Source organism: Zootoca vivipara, chromosome 6 (assembly GCF_963506605.1).
Source record: "Zootoca vivipara chromosome 6, rZooViv1.1, whole genome shotgun sequence".
Classification (NCBI taxonomy): Eukaryota; Metazoa; Chordata; class Lepidosauria; order Squamata; family Lacertidae; genus Zootoca; species Zootoca vivipara.
In genome coordinates, this window is record NC_083281.1 from 10,841,888 (window position 1) to 10,864,491 (window position 22,604).

General features: G+C 48.8%; 1 protein-coding gene across 2 annotated transcripts; it reads right to left on the reverse strand.

Annotated features, from left to right (window-relative positions):
• Positions 1-885: 885 nt before the first annotated feature.
• On the reverse strand, positions 886-17,632 carry JSRP1 (junctional sarcoplasmic reticulum protein 1). Of its 2 annotated transcripts, none has more exons than XM_035120596.2 (7): positions 17,551-17,632; positions 11,058-11,181; positions 10,525-10,571; positions 7,647-7,995; positions 5,854-5,991; positions 3,366-3,445; positions 886-2,217 (listed from the first exon to the last, which is right to left on the reverse strand). In XM_035120596.2, the coding sequence occupies exons 2-7, from the start codon at positions 11,158-11,160 to the stop codon at positions 1,618-1,620; spliced, it is 1,317 nt and encodes a 438-aa protein (XP_034976487.2). In that variant the 5' UTR covers positions 11,161-11,181; positions 17,551-17,632; the 3' UTR covers positions 886-1,617. The 2 variants fall into 2 exon arrangements, with proteins under 2 accessions (XP_034976487.2, XP_034976486.2); XM_035120595.2 differs by lacking the exon at positions 17,551-17,632 and adding an exon at positions 17,179-17,312.
• Between the last annotated feature and the right edge of the window lie 4,972 nt (positions 17,633-22,604).

The following is a 22,604-nucleotide window of genomic DNA, read 5'->3' on the forward strand; positions in this document are numbered from 1 at the left end:
GCATGGGCAGAGTGCTTCCCCTTTCCTGTGCTGCCGTCACCAGAACCCCACCACCAGCTTCTAAGAAACAGCATTGCTTGCTGCGTAAGAATGCTTAGATGAGGCACCCCCTTCTGAGAGCAAGCCATGCCTCTTTTTGGATCCCTCCCGTTATTGCCGGACTTGAACCCCTATCAGCTCTGGACAGGAATTATGGGAGCTGGATTCCAGCAAGATTTTGCAGGCCATATATGTTCCTCACCCCTGTTCCAAGAGGCAGCAAGGAAGAGATGGAGGACCCCTCTGTTTATAAGAGGCATTCCACTCTGAGAGTGGGGAACCCCTCTTCTCAAATCAGGGATGGGGGAAAACCTGTATCCCTCCAGATACTGGATTCCTCTATTTCAGACATGTCCAAAGTCCGGCTCAGGGGCCAAATCCGACCCGCTGATCAGTTTAATCCAGCCCCACCGGCAGTTTCTTTCCTGGGCGGTTATGTCACTCCTGCCCGCTGTTTGTCTCTCCCCTCTGTATAGCCTGCGATCTGAGCCAAAAGAAGGTACTATATGAAAAGTATTCTGTGACTAATCCTTTAAAAAGGTCCGGAACTCTGGGGGGGAAATCCTTTAAAAAGGTCAACAACTTCAATACTTCCACCCTAAAAAAAAGGTCAGCAACTTTGGTCGGCCCTCATGCATGTTCACTTCATCAAATCTGGCCCTCTTTGAAAAAGGTTTGGACACCCCTGCTCTATTTGGGTGAAATAGAGCAGCATTTGGAAAATCTCTGCCCCTCCAGTTACCCTTAGGTTATACCTCCCAGCAGCCCCAGAAGGCAGAATTGCCCAATGGTCAGGGATCCTCAGGGGATCGTCGCTGCGTGGAAGAAAAAGAAGAGTCTATCCTATAAGTCTGAAACTTTTATTTAACGGCTGTATTATAAACAGATTTAAGCCAAAGAGAATAGTTCTTTTAAAGGGAAAAACTGAGAACATTGGCTGAAGAATAAAAAGGTTGGGAGCTGAATTTAAGACTGCAAACACGATGAACGGAGAGGAATCAGGATTTGCACCACCTCTGAAAAACTGCTTTGTGACAGAGGAGGAATGGATGGTTCAGTCTGTCTTGTTTTCAGGCACTAAATGTATGGGGTGTGGATGTGTGAACCAACCCCACTGCTTATGGGGTGAGATCTCAAGGTTTTGAGCGGTGGGGTCTTCCATCTACCAAAGCAGCAGAGTCTAGCACTTAAGGCCTCATCGTCCGTCCCAAGCCGGTTTAGCAAACACTGCAACTTCTCCTTGCCGTTGCGGGGTGCCTCCCCCCTGCCCTGTTATTTGGCGGGGGGAAGGCAAAGGCGTGAACACCCAAAAACAGAGAGAAGAGAATGGGGTGGGGTGGGGGGTGGGAGAGGCTTTCTTGAGGTCAGAGTGCAGAGGGATCTCCTGGGCAGGCAAGTCCTTGGCCGTGGCCCACGATACCTCTGCAGGTGGGAGGGCCTCGGTATTACGTGTCTGGGAAGTGGGACCAAGTGTGAGACGCAAGCGAGTCTCGCACTGCTTCAGAGTCGCCTGTTCGAGGGTGCCGGGAGGGGGTGCAGGAGGCGTTTTGGAGCACTGCTTCCCACGGCGGAGGGGTCTCAGTCGTGCCGCCTTGCGGGCTTGTGCAGAGGGAAGAGCGGGCGCTGCACCTGCCAGGGCTTCCGGCCTCTCTGCTCGTGGGGGTGGGCCGTGTGGTCCCGCTCGGGCTTGGCGAGGGAGCGCTCTTTCCCGCGGTCGCGCCCCTCCTTGGGGCGCCCCTTCCCTTCGTCCTGCTTGTGGGCCTTGGCTTCGGGTTTGGGTTGTCGGCTCCTCCTCTCCTCGCGCTGAGGCCGCTGCTCTTTCCCCTTCCCCTCCCGCGGAGGCCGCTTGCTGCGAACAGGCTCCTCATCTTCCTCTTCCTCTTCCTCTTCCTCTGGGTCCTTGCGACCTTTCTGGGACTTCTCCTTAGAGACCCTCTCTCTCCAGGTCGCTTTCTCCGGCCTTTTCCTCTGTTTTACTTCAGCTCCTCCCCCTCTCTCATCTAGCTCCTCCTCTTCCTCTGGCTCCTCCTCTTCCTCTGGCTCCTCCTCTTCCTCTTCTGTGGGCTCCTCCTCTTCGACTTCTATGGTTTCCTCTTCCTCCTCCTCCTCCTCCTCGATGTCAGGTGGTTCGTCCATGTCCGACCAGTTCAGCCACCTCTCGTAAAACCAGAGTTCTTCCTGGAATGGGGAGAAAACACACACACAACGGGTGTCACCAGAAACGGCCTCCGGATGTTGCGGGCCCACAGCTCCCATCACTGGTGGGCATCCAGCAACATTTGGAGGAAGACAAGTCTAAGAAAAAGCTATTATTCTGCCTCAAGGTCACAAAGTAGTTTATACTATCCCAGTACTGTACGTTTCTGAGCACAATTCAAAGTGTTGGTGCTGACCTTTAAAGCTCTAAACGGCCTCGGTCCAGTATAACTGAAGGAGCGTCTCCACCCCCATCGTTCAGCCCGGACACTGAGATCCAGCGCCGAGGGCCTTCTGGCGGTTCCCTCACTGCGAGAAGCAAAGCTACAGGGAACCAGGCAGAGGGCCTTCTCGGTAGTGGCGCCCGCCCTGTGGAACACCCTCCCATCGGAGATCAAGAAGATAAATAACTACCTGACATTTAGGAAACACCTAAAGCAGGGGTCCCCAAACTACGGCCCCCGGGCCGGATGCGGCCCAATTGGCCTCCCAATCCGGCCCGCGACGACCCCCGCCGCCCGCTGCCGCCGCCCGCTCTTACGGCGCGCGGCGCGGCGGCGATCTTCAAAATCGGCAAAAAATCGCCGAAAATCCTTTGTGCGCATGCGTATGGGCCTCTCCCAACCCAGAAGAGGTCATTTCCGATGCACTTCCGGGTCGGGGGAGGCCCATACGCATGCGCACAAGCGATTTTCGGCGATTTTTTCCGACCGTGTGCGTGTGCGCATGCGCACGGGCGCGCACTCCCCCGCCCTCCGGCCCGCTGTGCGCACATTCCCCTACCCTCCAGCCCGCCGCGCGGTCGGCGCGGCAGGCACTGGCCCGAAGCCCGGTAAGTCTGGGAACCCCTGACCTAAAGGCAGCCCTGTTTAGGGAAGTTTTTAATCTGTGATATTTTAATGTATTTTGGTATTTGTTGGAAGCCGCCCAGAGTGGCGGGGTAAACCCAGCCAGATGGGCGGGGTATAAAACATTCCCCTTAGAAGTAGCAAGACGGGGGCTGGCCGAGGGCAGATTGCAGTGGGTGTGGCCCCAATTCAGCACCCTCCACCATGGAGGGACACAACCTGCTTTGATGGAATTGGGCATATTTCCCTGCTCCCCCCCCCCCATTTGTCATCTCAACTCACCGCTTCCCCAACGCTGCCTTCTTGAGATGTCCAAGCGCTCAGCTCGGCCTCGAGGATTTCCCCACCGTAGTCGACAATGTCTGTGGGAAATGAGAGGCGACCTTCGATGTGCTCCAATACCAAAAATAGGTGCACTTTTTTTTGCAGATGTTGCAAATCTGGGAATCGGCCACATCCTCCATCTCTGAGATCCTCGTCGGAGATGCTTCACAACTGAAGCAACATCTCCCTTTTAGCCCCAGGCACCAGCCTTCCTGAATTGGGGGGGGGATGGGGATTGAGCCTAGCCAGTGGTGGCTGGTGCACTTTGGGACTGGTTGGAGGGAAGGCAGGGAGCTCGACAGCAGGTGGCGCCACAGACATCAGCAGGCAGAACCCACAGATTGTGGTTGGCAGGTGGAGCTGGATGAGAGTTTGAGAGCTGCCACCCATGTGCCTGTGGGAAGCTACTCAGAGAAGGCCTGTTTGGATCAGGGCCAGGCTGAGAGCCAGGAAGGAGTGGTGCTTGCAGATCCTACTCTGAGTTGCTTCCTTGCTGAAGCAACATCTCCCACCGAGCTCCATGCTCCAGCCTTCCTGGACCCAGGGGCAGTGATAGAAACACAGGTATATAAGCCAGGTGCCAAATGGCTCCCTGAACCAGGGTTACAGTCGCCAAAATGGAAGACTTGGATTGTGATTGATTCTCAGTTCAGAGGACAACCTTGAGCTCAGTTAAGAGCTTGGAGATCTTAAAAAAGAAAAGTTCACATATCTATTGGCCTAATCCAGGCATCCCCAAACTTCAGCCCTCCAGATATTTTGGACTACAATTCCCATCATCCTTGACCACTGGTCCTGTTAGCTAGGGATCCTGGGAGCTGTAGGCCAAAACATCTGGAGGGCCGCAGTTTGGGGATGCCTGGCCTAATCCAACCTCTTTTTCTTAATGGTGACATGGACCATTCATAAGGCAAGAATAGGGCAGTGGGGGAAGTGAAGACAAGTGACAACAATTCACCATTATGTTGTTCACTGCTCCTGTTCAGGCTGCACGGAAAAAGCATTTTGGTTCCGGAAATTCATTCTGATTGTGCAGATAGAATATAATAGATTGAATTCTATAGGATGGGGAATTAGTGTGTGAAAACAGACCCGATCCAAGGATCCCCACACATGCACCTCCAGATGGTGGAGATGGCAGGCAGCATCCTGGCACCCAGGTATCTTCACTTGGTCACTAATTTCAAACACTGCCTGGAGGGAATCCTCTGGAGAAGAAGCGCCTTCTGTTCTTGACTGGCCAAGCAAGTGATTCAGAGAAGCACCCCCCCTCCCAAAATTAATAGATCTGAGACAGTGGTTCCCAAACCACTTCCTTGCCCCAGAGCCTGCTACCCTATAAAAGTATTATTCAGAATGGATTTGTGTCCAGATTTACACTTTCTGAAATATGGCAACGCTATCTAGTGGCCCCTTGATGCCCCTTCACTTCTTAGCTCCCCCCATGGTAATCCCAACATCCCCCACCCAAGGGCCAGTACCACCCATTCTGGGAACCACTGATCTGAGGTAGAATAGAATCATAGAATCCTAGAGTTGGAAGGGACCCCTGAGGATCATCCAGTCCAACCCCCTGCAATGCAGGAATAGGCAGCTGTCCCTTGCAGGGACCGTACCTGCAGCCTTGGCATTATCAGCACCACACTCTAATCCTACTCTGAATATGACTAACATCAGGTACAAGGCAGAATTTGTGCAGTGCTTTTTTAAAAAAAAAACATGAGGACTAGAAACTTGTGGTTTGGCTGCAACTTGGATAGGACCCCGAGGCCTTTTACTCCTGTGTCTCACTCAACAAATGTGGGGTTTTCCTAATTGCAAAAGGGGGTCCCCGAACAGAAGGAGCACGCTACCCAAGCGGATAGCTCAGTTGGTTGGAATGTGGTGTCGATAACGCCAAGGCTGCAGGTTCGATCCCTGCATGGGAAATCTGCCTATTCCTGCCTTGGACTAGAACTCAGGGGTCAGCAAACGTTTTCAGCAGAGGGCCAGTCCACTGTCCCTCAGACTTTGGGGGGGGGAGACTATATTTTGAAGGGGGGAAATGAACGAATTCCTATGCCCCACAAACAACCCAGAGATGCATTTTAAATAAAAGGTCACATTCTACTCATGTAAAAACATGCTGATTCCTGGACTGTCCGCGGGCCGGATTTAGCAGGCGATTGGGCCGGATCCGGCCCCGGGGCCTTAGTTTGCCTACCCATGGACTAGAACAGGCACCCCCAAACTGCGGCCCTCCAGATGTTTTGGCCTACAACTCCCATGATCCCTAGCTAAGAGGACCAGTGGTCAGGCGTGATGGGAATTGTAGTCCAAAACATCTGGAGGGCCGAAGTTTGGGGATGCCTGGACTAGAAGGTGATCCTCTTGGTGCCTTCCAACTCTACAATTCTATGTTCCAGTAAGAAGCTGGTCACATCCTGAAACCACTATTCTCCCTTACCTTGAACCACCTGGCAGCTGATGCTGAGGAGTGCGAGGCAGGAGGCGACGACGAGGCATTTGTTCAGGGTCAGGCCCTCCCAAGGGAGTGTGTCCTTTGTTGGTGCTGCTTTCCTCTTAGCTGGGATGGTCTTTGTGGCTTCCAGGAGAGAACAGAGAGAGGGAGAGAGTTGGGCACACTTGACCAGCCTGCTGTGACCCAAAGGCCATTTCTGGTGGGTCCAGCAGGGGGCGGGACATTCCGAGGGTCACATGGTGGTGGTGGGAGGGGCCAGAAGCCCCAAAAGTGGGCGGGGTCACCAGGATGTTCAGAAAAGCATTGCTGGACCAGGCAAAAGGGAGCCAGCATCCTGCCCTTTTGGTGGTCACTCAGACACCTCCGGGGGAATCCACAGGTGAGCAAGAGCGCCAGGGCTGGACAGTATCTGGCCTTCAACATTGCAATATATCATCACCAGCTAAACATCGCAATACACCGGCATATCGCAATGTCTGGAATAAGGGTGGAACTGTGTAGAGGCAAACAGGAGGGCATCACCAGCTAAACATCGTGAAATACTGATACAGTGGTGCCTCGCTTAATGAATTCCCTGCTTAACGAAATTTCCACTTAACGAAAGGATTTTTCGAGCGGAGGTTGCCTCGCTAGACGAATGCGTTTTACGAAAAATTTGTCTAGCGAATCGCAGTTTCCCATAGGAATACATTGAAATTCAATTAATGCGTTCCTATGGGCAAAAAAAATTCAAAAAAAATTTCAATGTGTTCCTATGGGATTCGCTAGACGAATTTTTCGCTATAAGAAAAGACCCGTGGAACAAATTAATTTCGTCTAGCGAGGCACCACTGTATATCACTATGTCCGAAATGAAGAAGGAACTATGTAGAGACATTGGCCGGCTTCTCCTACATCCCGGTTTCTCCTACATCACGATTTTTGCACCACACACACTACATGATTCGCGATATATTGCCATGTCACAAACTATGAAGCCAATATCATGATATGGACTTGAAACCAGTTTCGGACAATCTATTGCCCAGCCTTAACACACATCATGATTTGCAATATTTTGCCAGGCCAAAAAATTATGAAACCGATATCACGCTATGGACTTTAAACCAGTTTTGGATGATATATTGATATATTACCCAGCCCTAATGAGCACAAGTGCCCCCTTGTTTGTGTTCCCTGTTGCTCATCTCCCTTGTTCCCCTACCCTCTTGGTTGTTCCCCGCCCTCCAAACCAAGAAAGTTGTCTGGACAGGCACACACACATGCTACAAGGAGGGAAGGACCTTGAGGACTAGCCTCTTACTGTAGTTTTAAGGAAAAGGCCACAGTAGAACAGCTGCTCTGCATGCAGAAGGTCCTGGGTTCAATTCTCATTGTCTCCCAGTAGGGCTGGGAATGCCCTCTGTTTGATATCCTGGAGAGAGGCTTCCTGGTTTAAATCAGCTCCGGACCATGAAGGAAAGGACCATAATCTCACGCAGAAATTCCCAAAATCAATCCTCAGCATCTCCAGGTTGAGCTCGAAAAGATTCCAATGTCTGAAACCCTGGAGAGCTGCTGCCAGTCAGTGTAGACAGCCCTGAGCTACATGGAATAATGGTCCGACTCAGTCTAAGGAAGCTTCCTATGCTGCAAAGGTGAAGGTGGGAAACCCACCCTCCTGCCCCTTGGCCTTGATCCAAATCCAGCCCCCCCCCAAGCCCCTGCAGTTTCTGCCTTTACAAATAGGAAGCAATGCTGTCACCATGTGTGCATCTGGCCCCAAGGAAACTGCATACCTGCTGGAGCTGCAGGCCGCGCTTTCTCTGCCGGCTTCTCTGCCCGTGCCACCTTCTCAACTCGGGGCGCCTTTTCCGCTCGGTGCGCCTTCTCAGCCACCTTCTCCATCCCTGAGGTTTTTTCTGCTCGGGGCGCCCTCTCGACCACCCTTTCAGCCCGCAGGACTTTTTCTGCCACTTGCTCGGCTCGGGGCTGTTTTGCGGGAACCTTTCCGGGAGCCGGGGGCTCCTCCACTTCCAGCGACGGCTCGGGAAGCGTGGAGGAAGCTGCTTCTCCGATGCTGTCCACGAACTCATCGAGATCTTGCTCCACCACGTGAAGCCTGTCTACATCCTTCCTCTCTATACCCTGAAGTGGGAGGAAATCCAGTTGTTTATTTCACCTGAAGACGTTTTCTAAAATAATACATGCTATGGGCTCATAGAATCATAGAATCGTAGCATTAGAAGGGACCCCAAGAGTCATCTAGCCCAGGCATCCCCAGACTTCAGCCCTCCAGATGTTTTGGACTACAATTCCCATCATCCCTAGGGATCATGGGAGTTGTAGGCCAAAACATCTGGAGGGCCGCAGTTTGGGGGTGCCTGATCTAGCCCAACCCCCTGCAATGCAGGAATCTCAGCTAAAGCATCCATGACAGATGGCTATCCAACTTCTGCTTAAAAACCTCCAAGGAAAGATAGTCTACCGCCTCCTTTTCACTGTCAAACAGCTCTTACTGTCAGAATTTTTTTCCTGATGTTTAGTCGGAATCTCCTTTCTTGTAACTTGAAGAACATCCGGGTTCCTGGGTTCGAGTCCCACCCTCCGGAGCAGGAGAAAACAAGCTTGCTCCATGTGACAGCCTTTGACATATTGGAAGATGGCTATCTATCTCCTCTCTGTCTCCTCTTTTTCAGGCTAAACACACCCAGCTCCTTCAACCGTTCCTCACAAGGCTTGGTTTCCTGAATCATCTTGGCTGCCCTCCTCTGCACACCTTTCGGCTGCGTCAACATCTTCTTTAAATGGTGGTGCCCAGAATTGGACACAGTAGTAAGCTGATTTCTTCCCCATATAAATCAATGTGTATGACTGTTCATTAATTTCAATAGTTGCATCCCATGTTAAACAACTGGGGGGGGGACAGGAGCCCCCCCCCATTCCTGATCTAGGAAGTCGCATTTCTCTGCTGCATGGAAGAAACGGAACGATGCCTCTATTCCAAAGAGGCCTTCTCTCCAGAAATGCATCTTCTTCCATCAGGGATGGGGGAACCTGTCTCCCCAGGTGTTGCTGTTTTCTAACTCCCACGTAGTTCTCTCCCCCCCCCCATTTTATCCTCACAACAGCCCTGCAAGGTAGGTCAAGATGAATGGCCCAAGGCCCACCCACAAGCAAATGGATGAGCATGGGGTGGTGGGATTTGAATCCTGGGTCTCCCCATCTCTAAACCAACCACTGCACCTCACTGCCTCTCAATACGGGGATAACCATTTCTGGCACTTTGCAGAGGGAGATTTCCAGGCGGGACTTGGAGAGGAGATCCAAGAGGAAGTTCCTTTAAATTTCAAGGAGGCTGTTGCGATGGTTTACGGCTCTGTATAGCAAATGATACAATAGCAGCCTTTGTGTGCGTGTGTCCGTTTGATTGGAATTTCAGGGTCCTTGGCTGCTGTTTTCAGCCTGCCTCAGATAAGATACTTTGCATTGTGGGTTGTGGGGAAAGGGAATTTGGCTGTCTTCACACACACACACACACACACACTTGGGCTTCCCATTGGAGCTTCTGATGAGAGCAGGGTTCTAGACTAGAGAGGTCAGTGGCCTGATCCAGCAGGCTTCTGTGTGCGTTATACAGGGTTGACCAATGACATCACAGACTCATTGAGTTGGAAGGGACCCTGAGGATCATCTAGCCCAACCCCTTGCAACGCAGGAAATCTTTTGCCTCATATGGGACTTGAACCCACCACCCTGAGATTAAGAGTTTCATGCTCTATCAACTGAGCTACCGAGAGTTTGGGGGGGGAAAGGGCTGTAGCTGATTGGGAACGCCCATCATTTGCATTCAGAGCCGGCACAAGGCATCTTTCTTGGTTTCCTACTTAAAGCCAGTTCCTTGAGGACTAGAATCTTGCTCTGTCCCAGGAACAGCTGCAAGGAGGAAGGAGGGAGGACAAGGGTCAAAAACCAGCTCAGCCACAAACAGGCTGCCTGAGCTGTTCAGCAGGACAGCTTGTCCTTAGGCTGGTGAGCTCACGCAGGAACAATGTTGGGACAGGCTGCCAAGCGCCAGTCTCTCCTCTCGAGGGACAGGAGGGATTCTTTTTCTCATTATCATCATCATTATTTCATCCATTAATTGCTTCCTATGAAGTTGGTGCTGGGAGTCTCTTTGAGGGGGGTCTGTAGGAAGCAATTAATAAATGAAATGATGATGATAACGAGAAAAAGAACCCCTGCCATCCCCTGGGAGGAGAGATCATGCTTAATTTTTTATTAAAACAAAACAAATTAACTCCAAATTACTGAATGCAAATTTAAAAGTTATTCTGCTGCTTTTGACAGTTGTGATGTCATCCAAAGAATCTCGGGAACTGTAGTTTGATAAGGGTGTTGAGAGTTGTTAGGAGACACTTATATTCCCCCCCCCAGCTACAATTCCCAGAGATCCCTGGGAAGAGGGATGGGAACTGTAGCTCTCTGAGGGGAACAGCGGGGTCTCCTAACATCTCTCAGCACCCTTAACAAACTACAGCTCCCAGAATCCTTTGGGGGAAGTCGCAACTGTTAAAGGGGCAGAAATGCTGCTTTAAATGTGAGGTGTGGATGTGGGCCGAGAGAGGACTTGGGAAGCAAGGGTCTTAAAGCATTGCCAAATGCGGTCGTACTTACGTTTGGGGTGCTGTTTATTTCTTCTTTGCTTAGCGGTATTGCGGCATCTGTTAAAGAAACATTCACCAATTAGCATGACTTTAATGGTGGGAGCTGTGGGAGATGATGGGGGAGATGATTATCACGGCCAGGTGAGCTTGACCTGACTTTGGCTTTCCTCTTCCCTCCTCCTCTGTCCTTCCTTTTGTGTCATGTCCATGAGATTAAGAGCCTGGGGGCTGACTTATCTTTTAATACCTGCATACAAAAACGCTCCTAAACACCAGTTGCTGGAAACTGCAGGAGGGGAGAGGCTCTCGTTCAGATACAGTACTGCTTGTGGGTTTCCCATAATAGGCCCCTGTGAGAACAGGATGCTGGACAAGATGGGCCTTTGGCCTGACCCAACAGCCTCGCCTTCTGTTCTCATGTTCTTCTGAAAGGGCGTAAGTTGCTTAGGTTCCCTAAGCCATGCTCATATCTCTGCATTGCAGGGGGTTGGGCTAGATGACCCGTGGGTCCCTTCCAACTCTACAATTCTATAATCAAAATACCTTCTTTTATCTCCTCCTTCAATGGCTTCTGGACCGGAGGCTCTTTCAGAGAATCTGGAGACTCCTCGCTCCGCTCCAGGATCTCGCAGGGACCCGTCGCCATGTCGTCACCGAGGAACCCTTGCTAAACGCAACAGGAGGAACGAGGCAGAGGTCTGTTGTCAGCATGCGGACCAGGTTAAGTCACGAAACAAGCAGAAGCGACCAGAGCCGTGCAAATCCCAGTTGGACTGCAACTTTTGCGCGTACTGTCTCCGAACAACTCTCAGCACCCTTAAATTACAGTGGTACCTCGACTTACGGATTTAATCCGTTCCGAACAGACCTTCATAAGTCGAAAAAAGTAAGTCGAAACCAGTGGGGAATTTTTTTAAAAAAAAAATCGTAAGTCGAAAAAATCCTATCTAAACCGCATCCAAAATGGCGGACGGAACTCTGTTCGTAACTTGAAACATTCGTAGGTCGAGTCATTCGTAAGTCGAGATACCACTGTACAGGATTCATTGGGGCGGGGAGTTGAAACATGGTTCTTTAAAGTGGTACAAGGCTGGTTTCAATGCATAGTGCAGAGGGGCCCTTTATTGATCTATTGTGTAAGTGTCCGGAGGTGGTTGGAAGATGTATGATGGCTAATGGACTAAGTTTAATGTTTATGGGGGACGGGGCGGGCAGGTGTGGGGGACTTCCTGGTCCTGAATGAGGTCACTGTGCCCCTGAAGGACCAGGTGTGCAGCCTGGGAGTCATTTTGGACTCACAGCTGTCCATGGAGGTGCAGGTCAATTACGGTATCTGTCCAGGGGGGCTATCTGGTGTGCCGGTTGAGACCCTCCCTGCCTGCAGACTGTCTCGCCAGAGTGGTACATGCCTTGGTTATCTCCCACTTGGACTACTGCAATGTGCTCTACGTGGGGCTACCCGGAAACTGCAATTAATCCAGAATGCGGCAGCTAGACTGGTGACTGGGGGCGGCCGCTGGGATCAGATAACACCGGCCCTAAAGGTCCCTATTTTCATCCGAGAAATGTTGGAGGGTATGGGGTTATGCGACCCCCGAGCCAAGGAGATAAGTAACTGTACAACTTTTAGGAGATGTCTGAAGGCAGCCCTGGATAGGGAAGGGTTTTTTAAATGTATAATGTTTTATTATGGTTTTGTATATGCTGGAAGCCACCCAGAGTGGCTGGGGCAAATAATAATATTATTACAGTATTATTAAGGCTCCTGTCCCAAAAGTGGAGAATTGGTTCTAAATCTAGGAGATTCCCATTTTAAAAATACCGAATCCTATTGGAGGGGTGGGGCAGGTGGGCGGGGGTGTAAGTAATATCCCAGGGCCTTAAACGGCAGTCCAGTTTCCACCCCACCTCTCCTGGAGGATGCCACAGGCTTCATTCACACTTGCATATGTCAAACCAGAGCCTTGGCTGTGCAGTCATCGTCAAAAACCCCATGGCAGCCTTCTAAGAATAGGGATCTGAAACCCAGTACGCTGGACCGCGTCCAACCTGCAAAACGAACAGCCCCATTTCCCCGTCCCGTTCACAGCCCAAGCAGGTGTTCAGAGACCCAAGAGGAGCCTCGTCAGCCTCCTCCCTAGGAGCAGCGGGAAAGAGTTGTCAGATTAGGCACCTGGGAGACCCGGGTTCGAATCCTGTTCCCTGTCTCAGCCACAAGCTCACTGGGTGTGCCTGCTGTTCCTCTTTTAATAAACTGATTTACTAACAACAACAACAACAACAACAACAACAACAACAACAACAACAACAACGTGCAAAAAAGACAAGCAATCAAAAGATTTTAAACCTTAAAGCGCCACAGCTCGGAAAGACAAAAGTATAAACATACAGTGTTGCTCCAAAGGGAGGACAAAGGGTTAACTCATGCAAACATAGAATTATAGAATTGTAGAGTCGGAAGGATCATTTAGTCCAACCCCCTGCAATGCAATGCAGGAATATGCAGCTGTCGCATACGGGGATCGAACTTGCAACCTTGGGGCTATCAGCACCACACTCTAGCCCACTGAGCTGCCCTTTACAAATAATAAAGATTCATTAAAAAAATCAAAGCATTCTCCACCTGCAAGCTTCATCACTATTGAGAATAAAGGTTCTAATAAAGGTAAAGTACCCCTGACACAGACGACTCTGGAGTTGCGGCGCTCATCTCGCATAACTGGCCAAGGGAGCTGGAATTTGTCCACAGACAGCTTCCAGGTCATGTGGCCAGCATGACAAAGCCGCTTGTGGCGAACCAGAGCAGCGCACGGAAACTCCGTTTACCTTCCCGCCGGAGCGGTAGCTATTTATCTACTTGCACTTTGACGTGCTTTCGAACTGCTAGGTTGGCAGGAGCTGGGACCGAGCAACGGGAGCTCACCCCGTCGCGGGGATTCGAACCGCCGACCTTCCGATCAGCAAGCCCTAGGCTCTGTGGTTTAGACCACAGCGCCACCCGCATCCTTCTAAGGTTCTAACAAATATCTTAAATAAGCCAGGTGTTTGCATATACCGGCGGCATAAAATCGTGCCGTATATTACCAAAAAAATGCTTTGAGTTTGTGATATACCTTTTGGAGAAGGGCAGTTCCCAGACAATCCAGCAACCCATTCCAACAATCCAAATGATTTATTATCAATTATTATTATCACTGATTGCATTTATACACCACCTTTTTCTCCAGTAATTTCAAGGTGGCACACATGGTTGTTCCATTCACAACGGGGTAGGTTGGTCTGGGAGGCAGCGACTGGCTCCCAAAGGTAAGCTTGGGGATTCAAACTCAGGTCTCCCATGTCCTAGTCTGACACTCTGTTGTCTCTCTCCATTTAGCCTACTCCACAGGGTGGTTGTACGAGAATGAAACACGGAGGGATGAAGATTCTGCATGCTGCTTTCAGCAGCCTGGCAAAGGGGCAATAAAAAAATTTAAAAAACCGGAGGTGGGAAGGCTTTCAATTTTGGGGACTGACATAATTTTTGAGCTGCCTTATGCTGCCCCATGGAAGAGGGAGCAAACTTGCTTTCCCCTGTTCTGTAGGGTGGGACTTGAATCTCTGGCTTAAAGTTAGAAGAAAGGAGATTCTGACTAAACATCAGGAAAAACTTTCTGACAATAAGAGCTGCTCGACCGTGGGATGGAAGGTGTTGGAGTCTCCTTCCTTGGAAGTTTTTAAAGCAGAGGTTGGCTGGCCACCTGCCCTGTATGCTTTAGCATACAGATCCTTGCATTGCAGCGGGTTGGACTGGATGACCCTTGGGGGTCCCCTCTAACTCTATGATTATATGACTCTATAAATCAGAGCGCTCTTCCAGTCTAGTTCAGCATCACCTGCAGGGGCTCTCTGAGATTTCAAGGTGGGCACCCGTCCCCAGCTCTGCCGGGAGGTGCTGGGGACCGAACCTGCCGCCTTCTGCATGCCAAGCAGGTGCCCAACGACTGAGTTATGGCCTTTCCTCTTAAAAAACAACAGGACAAGACTCCAGCCCTCAATCAAATCACATTCTTATGCTACTTATTTAAACTGAATACAGTGGTACCTCGACTTACGAACGACTCAACAACCGAATTTTTTGACTTACGAATGGGGCAAATGGCCGCACGCTTACGAATTCCTCGATATCCGAACCGAAGGCACGGCAGTTCTAGATAGGGTTTTTTCGACTTATGAATTTTTAGATGGGGTTGCTTCGACGTACGACTTTTTCCGTTCCCAGTGCATTCCTACGGGAAATCACGTTTCCAATGGCGCTTTTCGACTTACGAATTTTTCGACCTACGAAGGTGCCTTCGGAACGGATTAAATTCGTAAGTCGAGGCACCACTGTATTGATTTAATTGGATCTGTCCCAAATGTGAACAAAACACCTATGCTCGTTTAACAGAAGACGATTCCCCGTATAGACGCTCAACCTTGGATTTTGGCAGACTTTCAGCCGCAGGTGATTCCACAGCTGAGGAGCAGACAGTGAGAATCTCACTGTGCTCCTGACTGGGGAGGCCCAATATGGCCCATGGAGCCCACTCTGTATTATTATTATTATTATTATTATTATTATTATTAATTATTTATAATAATAATTTATTATTTATACCCCGCCCATCTGGCCGGGTCTCCCCAGCCACTCTGGGCGGCTTCCAACAGAAAAATAAAACACAATAATCTATTAAACATTAAAAGCCTCCCTGAACAGGGCTGCCTTCAGATGTCTTCTAAAAGTCTGGTAGTTGTTTTCCTCTTTGACATCTGTTGGGAGGGCGTTCCACAGGGCGGGCGCCACCACCGAGAAGGCCCTCTGCCTACCGGTAGTTCCCTGCAACTTGGCTTCTCATAACGAGGGAACCGCCAGAAGGCCCTCGGTATTATTATTATTATTCACGCATCTGACTGGGTTGCCCCAGCCACTTTTGGTGGCTTCCAGCAAAACATAAAAACACCACAAGACATCAAAAACAACAAAAACTTCCTTATTTATGTGCACAACGACAGCAAGATTAACAGCAAAGATTAGAGACCAAAATGAGGACAAATTCCTTGAGGACTGGAGAGCTGTTGCTGAGTATTTAAAGAACTACAGTACTGTGTGGAGATGAAAACGCAAGCAGGATTTGAAATATGAGGATCATAATTAATTATTAAGGTAAATTGGTTAGCATGGAACCAGGCAGAGGGCCTTCTCGGTAGTGGCACCCGCCCTGTAGAACGCCCTCCCAGCAGATGTCAACGCAGTAAGTAACTATTTTACTTTTAGAAGACAACTGTTTAGGGAAGTTTTTAATGTTTGATGCTGTACTGTTTTTAATATTCGGTTGGAAGCCGCCCAGAGTGGCTGGGGAAACCCAGCCAGATGGGCGGGGTATAAATAATAAATTTATTTATTTATTTATTTATTTATTTATTATTATTATTATTATAGAATATTGTATGTGAAATATGCAGCATTCAAGGGTAAATATGGAAACCATGGAAGGGGGGGACGGGAAGTCAGTGAATCAAGCAATTTATCTCCCTATTTTCGTAGGAGAAATGTTGGAGAAATGTCCTGTTCACATCAACACACTTTTGCTAGAATATGTAAAGCACATTTCTACACACACACACACACACACACACACACACACACACACACACCAATAATCCTGTTAACTGTAGCTTACTCCTCACAGAGGTGCTTAGGTTCCCAGCAAACTTACCGTATTTTTCCAGTAAGTTTTTCTCAACCCAAAAATTCTGTTCAAAATTGGGCCTCGTCTTATACACAGGTAGTGCTGAGGGGTGTTTTCTTAATTTGGAGAACCCAAAATAGGGGGCATCTTATACATGGGGGCGTCTTATACACGGAAAAATACGGTAACTAATCAGAGTTCACAAGATTCTTTGGTGTTGGTGTGAGTGTGCGCACACATGCGTGCTTTAAATGTTCTTGGTGTCTGCGCCAGATATAAAGACTCCCTCCAAATCCTTATGTTTTTAACCTATTTGTTATGATTACATTTTTTCGGATCAAGCTTTTGAATGTTGTTAGACACCTTGACTCCCTCACCTTTAATCCGGCACCTAGGTGGGTTCCATTACCATTATAAGAGAACAAGGGCGAGTTCTGGAACCTCTCTCTCGTTATTTATTATTATTATTATTATTATTATTATTATTATTATTATTATTATTATTCACCCTTCATCTTAAGGTGCCAGGAGCGCCACAGCAATTAAAACGCAACTTTAAATATTAGAACACAACATTAAAAGCAATTGGGAACAATTCAACGTTGCAGAAATAAGCCGGGTCCTAAAAATACACCACTCAAGCAGGTTGGAGAGGTGAGCATTCCTCAACATTTGCCAAAAGCTGTATAACGAAGGTGCCAGGTGTTCCTCGGCTGCCAATCACCTCGAGGCACAGGTAAAAGGCGATTGTGTTGATTAATCTATTAATTTCATTGACCCCAGTAATCAATAACCACTGGTTTGGAAGCGGGCAGAAGTTAATACACACACAGCCTCTTTGCCTGTTTCTTCCCAACGTCCATGGTTACTGGGCCAGGAACACGTCGAGGTTCGCCTGCTTCAAAAAATGGAAATAATAACAGAGTGCAATATATATTTATATTTATATATACCTTGCCAGCTTCATGCCTGCATTTGATTTCTCAGATGCGGAGCAGCCTTCGCCGCAGCTCCCAGGGAGCTGGAGTGGGGCTTTTGCGTCGAAGGCTGCTGACTCGACATCAAAGCGTCACCCAAAAATAGTTTCCTTCCCCATCCCGGGTGACCCGTGGAAGGCGGCCCAGCTGGAATCTAGCCGGAGCGGCTGATCGCAAGCCAGCGAAAGGGGAAAATGAATCTCTGGGAGATCCAGGCAGGCTGGCCGAAGGTTCGTGGGATTGTTGCAAACAGACATGCAGACAGACGTGGTTCAGAAACCAGAAGCTGAGAGTGCTAAGACGCAGACAGACAGACAGACAGACAGACAGACGGCATGCAGTTCATACCCAGGTCCTTTAAATCCGGCCGTCTGGCCTTCAGATTGTCGCCTGGATCAATCCTGCCCTCTCTCTCTCTCTCTGTGTGTGTCTCTCTGCACAGCTGAAATATACAGCAACAGGTGTCCTTCCCTTCCGAGGAAAATTCCAGCCAATGACGGGGACTTTGCCACAGTTTCATTTTTCGAAAGGCAAGGGGCTTTGCCCTGGTGGGTGGGAAGGAAAATTGGGATGTCAAGAAGAAGAAGAAGAAGAAGAAGAAGAAGAAGAAGAAGAAGAAGAAGAAGAAGAAGAAGAAGAAGAAGTCGTTTCTCTGGGTGCCTTCCAACATATTCTAAAACATAATACGTAAACATTAAACTAATCTGATTAAACATTAAACTAACATCTCAGACTAATCTGATCTCATTTTTTTGACAGAATTACAAGTCTGGTAGATGAAGGGAACGCCGTGGATGTAGCCTTTCTTGATTTCAGCAAGGCCTTTGACAAGGTGCCCCATGATATTCTTGTAAAGAAGCTGGTAAAATGCGGGCTAGACAATGCTACCATTCAGTGGATTTGTAACTGGTTGACTGACCGTACCCAAAGGGTGCTCATCAATGGCTCCTCCTCATCCTGGAGAGTAGTGACTAGTGGGGTGCCACAGGGTTCTGTCTTGGGCCCAGTCTTATTCAACATCTTTAACAATGACTTGGATGATGGGCTTGAGGGCATCCTGATCAGGTTTGCAGATGACACCAAATTGGGAGGGGTGGCTAATACCCCAGAGGACAGGATCACACTTCAAAATGACCTTAACAGGTTAGACAACTGGCAGGGCCGTCTTAAGCACCTCTGGCGCCGTGGTGCGACGGATCCCTCCGGCACCCCCCCCCCCATTTCCCAGCGCGGCGGGCGGGCTCAGCGTGCAGCGCGGCTGCCGAGTGACCAGTGGGCGGGCGGGCAGGCGCAGCTGCATGGCACCCCCCCTGGCGGGCCCACACCGTGGCACCCTGCGCCACCCAGCCTGGCTGTAGGGCTGGCCCTGACAACTGGGCCAAAGCAAACAAGATGAATTTTAACAGGGAGAAGTACTACACTTGGGCAAAAAAAATGAAAGGCACAAATACCAGGATGGGTGACACCTGTCTTGAGAGCAGTACATGTGAAAAGGATCTAGGAGTCTTGGTAAACCACAAACTAGACATGAGTCAACAGTGTGATGCAGCAGCTCAAAAAGCCAATGCAATTCTGGGCTGCATCAATAGGAGTATAGCATCTAGCTCAAGGGAAGTAATAGTACCACTGTATTCTGCTCTGGTCAGACCTCACCTGGAGTACTGTGTCCAGTTCTGGGCACCACAGTTCAAGAAGGATACTGATAAGCTGGAACGTGTCCAGAAGAGGGCAACCAAAATGGTCAAAGACCTGGAAACGATGCCTTATGAGGAACGGCTTAGGGAGCTGGGTATGTTTAGCCTGGAGAAAAGATTAAGGGGTGATATGATAGCCATGTTCAAATATATAAAAGGATGTCATATAGAAGAGGGTGAAAGGTTGTTTTCTGCTGCTCCAGAGAAGCAGACATGGAGCAATGGATTCAAGCTACAAGAAAGAAGATTCCACCTAAACATTAGGAAGAACTTCCTGACAGTAAGAGCTGTTCGGCAGTGGAATTTGCTGCCAAGGAGTGTGGCGGAGTCTCCTTCTTTGGAGGTCTTTAAGTGGAGGCTTGACAGCCATCTGTCAAGAATGCTTTGATGGTGTTTCCTGCTTGGCAGGGGGTTGGACTGGATGGCTCTTGTGATCTCTTCCAACTCTATGATTCTACCGTATGAATCTAGTTTATTATATGCCCTTCACGCTAAGGTCCAAGGGCAGGTTACAACAATTTAAAATGCAACATTTAAAAGCAGTTCGTTAAAACATAACCACAGCTGCTTATATTAAAGTTCTATTTCCAATCTTTCTGCAGGGTGTCAAAAAGCTAAAGCAAGGCTGTAGTCCTCATGATCCTGAATAAAGATCTGATTTAAACAGGAACAAGAGCAGCTGCTATTATCTAGCTCAATGATGTCTACACTGACAGGCAGAGGTTCTCAGGCCGGGAATGTTCCCAGTCATGCCTAGAGATGTTGGGGATTGGCGCTTCTGGGTGCAAATCAGCTTTTCTGCAGCTGATTCCCTTGTGGTCCCTTGCGACTCTACAATTCTACAATTCTATGAGCTGCAGCTCTTCCCAAAGGCAACAAGCTGATCATAGGGTTAAGATATCAACTCTAATTTTTCTACCCACCCACCCCTTTGTTGCACCATCCACTGGGTCATGCAATCTTCCTTGATGGAGAGTTCTTCAGAATTTGAAACCGGTACCCCAAAGCAATGAATACATTAGAAATACATATGCTAATTTATGAATCAAGGTTCTCTGGTCATGTCAAAGTTCCTGTTCGGATTGGAATGGTGTGTGTGTGTGTGTTAAAAAAGCAAATAAAGTGAAAAAACAACTCTGTCCTTCTGCAGAGATTCCTGCATTGCAGGGGGTTGGACTAGATGACCCTTACGGTCCCTTCCGGCTCAACAATTCTGTGGTTCTTTGATTCCAATTAAATAGGCAGACAGCACCCTCTAGTGTTGGAACCGGATGCTCTCATGTTCTGAGTAAATCACGCTGTTCTGTCAGTTGAACAGAATTTGTCATGCACAATGGAAGTGGAGGAAAATTATCCGGATAGATCCGCTTATTTTGCATACGCCTACCCAATTTGCACACTGCAGTTTCCCAGATTTGGGTGTGTGTCCCCCCCCCACACACTTCAGAAGCTTAGCAATCATTAATATTCAGGACAGACAACAGACTAAATAGGAAGGGCCTCTTTGCACAGCACAGTTAATCTAACGTCTACTTTTCTGTGAGCTGCTTATAGTTTCTATTTCTGACCCAGTGGCATGCGCTGTGCTGCCACTCAGAATGCATGAAGGTGCCTTAGGCAGAGTTGGGTGCCTGTTTCTGATCAGGGAAAACCTTCACAGCCCCTTTACTGGAGATGCTGGGGACTGAATCTGGGACTGAGTGCACCACCTTCCCATCTCCAGGGAAGATCTGCATGCCACGTGTTGTGAACAAAATCTGCCCCTTTCCCCTTATGGGGTACCCAAGAGTCCTTAAGTATAGAGTCCTTAAGTGGGTTCCCTATTGGTAGGAGAAAATAACAGAGGCCAACCAGAGAATATTGAGAAGCAAAGCAGCTAGTAAGCCTGATCTTTATTGAACTGTTGCAACAGGGTGCTCTCCCCACATGCAGGGAGGGAGGAGAAACCCAGAACAATGGTGTGCAAGCCCTTATATAGACTCCCCCCCCACACACTGTAGCTCAAGACCACCCCCCAATACATCATACATACATCACAGTGTTAGGTCACCAGAAATGTAATATGGATGATTGGCTTCCCAAATTGACCAGACGAAATCTCAGGCAGTTGTACATATTATAAAACAGATTTATTAAAACATTTATTGCAATAAATGGTGGCAGTGAGAATGAGTTTCTCATTCTGCCCGACCCATGGGCATACACAGAGTGCTTTTATACCTTTTTGACAGAGTGAAGTGAAGATCAGCCTTTCTGCAGTACTTCATCAACCAATCAAGAGAGAGCACCCCAAGATGCAAAGTCACCCGCCCAACTCTACTAGGTGGCGTTATGTACCTGGTACCTTCATACACGTGTCTATGTGGAATTTTACAGGCACAATTGTGGTTGTGCTCTACTTATAATTTGCGGTGGGCTACATCCTCTTGCTCTTGTGGTTTATGCTAGAATTTCTTAGAAGTGCTGTGTGTGGTTAGATCTTTGCATTAGATGTGCAAACATGCTGTGCCTGTGTGCAAAGTGCTGTCTAATTTACTTTCTATCAGAGGCAGAGAGATTTAGAAAATGGAGTTCCTCTTGCTTTTAGGGCCTGCATGGTCTGACCAGGATTATTCTGGCCCTGGTCATTGCCACCCTATAACAGAAGGGGCAGTGTACAGCAGAAATACATCACAGGAGGTGGTCTACAGCAGAAATCCTGTTTGCTGTATATCTGTTAATGGTCACTGATTGCATTACCTGGGCTCACCCTGAAGGTAAAGGTAAAGGACCCCTGACAGTTAAGTCCAGCCATGAATGACTGGGGTTGCGGCGCTCATCTTGCTTTACTGGCCAAGGGAGTCGACGTTTGTCCGCAGACAGTTTTTCCGGGTCATGTGGCCAGCACACAGAAATGCCGTTTACCTTCCCGCCAGAGCAGTACCTATTTATCTACTCGCACTTTGACGTGCTTTCGAACTGCTAGGTTGGCAGGAGGGGCCAAACAACAGGACCGAACAACAGGAGCTCGCCCCGTCGCGGGGATTCGAACCGCCGACCTTCTGATCGGCAAGCCCAAGAGGTTCAGTGGTTTAGACCACTGCACCACCCGCGCCCCTATTCATACCCTAATCATACCCAAATGTGCCCTTAAGGCAGGATTTGTGAACACAGAGACAATGGGGAGGCTTTTCCTATTTCCATCCAAACTGCAGAGGAATATTTGAGGCCACTGAAAGAGTCAAAATGGCTTTAGGACTGTTTTCCTGTACTGTTTCAGACACGCAGTTTATATATCTATGTATGTGTATGTATATTTGAGACCTTAAATTCTTCTAACACACGTGAGAACAAACCACCCTTTCAAGGAGAGTGGGAGGGTTTGAGACCATTGTTGACACTGTCACAAGAGGCTGTCTCTTTTTTACAGCATACAGCTTGTCCGGAAGATCCGTCACTGATATTCTCAGGCAATATGCTGCTCTGTGTTCTGCCACCACTGAAAATGTGATTATGGGTGCCATCTAGTTACGCAATTACAGGCCCTCCAAGTGTCCCTATTTTCCAGGGATGGTTCTGGATTTACAGAAGCCATCCTGGTTTCTGATTTGATCCCGGAATGTCTCACTTTTCCTTAGGATGTCCTTATTTTCATCGGAGAAATGTTGGAGGGTACAGTGGTACCTTGGTTCTCAAACTTAATCCATTCCGGAAGTCCGTTCCAAAACC

Excerpts from the sequence above, each read along its gene's own strand:
- JSRP1 (XM_035120596.2), bottom strand. The coding sequence starts at position 11,160 with ATGGCGACGGGTCCCTGCGAGATCCTGGAGCGGAGCGAGGAGTCTCCA. Across the intron at positions 3,446-5,853 it reads CAGCTGCCAGGTGGTTCAAG|ACATTGTCGACTACGGTGGG; the intron begins GTAAGGGAGAAT and ends CATTTCCCACAG. Across the intron at positions 2,218-3,365 it reads AAGGCAGCGTTGGGGAAGCG|GAAGAACTCTGGTTTTACGA; the intron begins GTGAGTTGAGAT and ends TCCCCATTCCAG.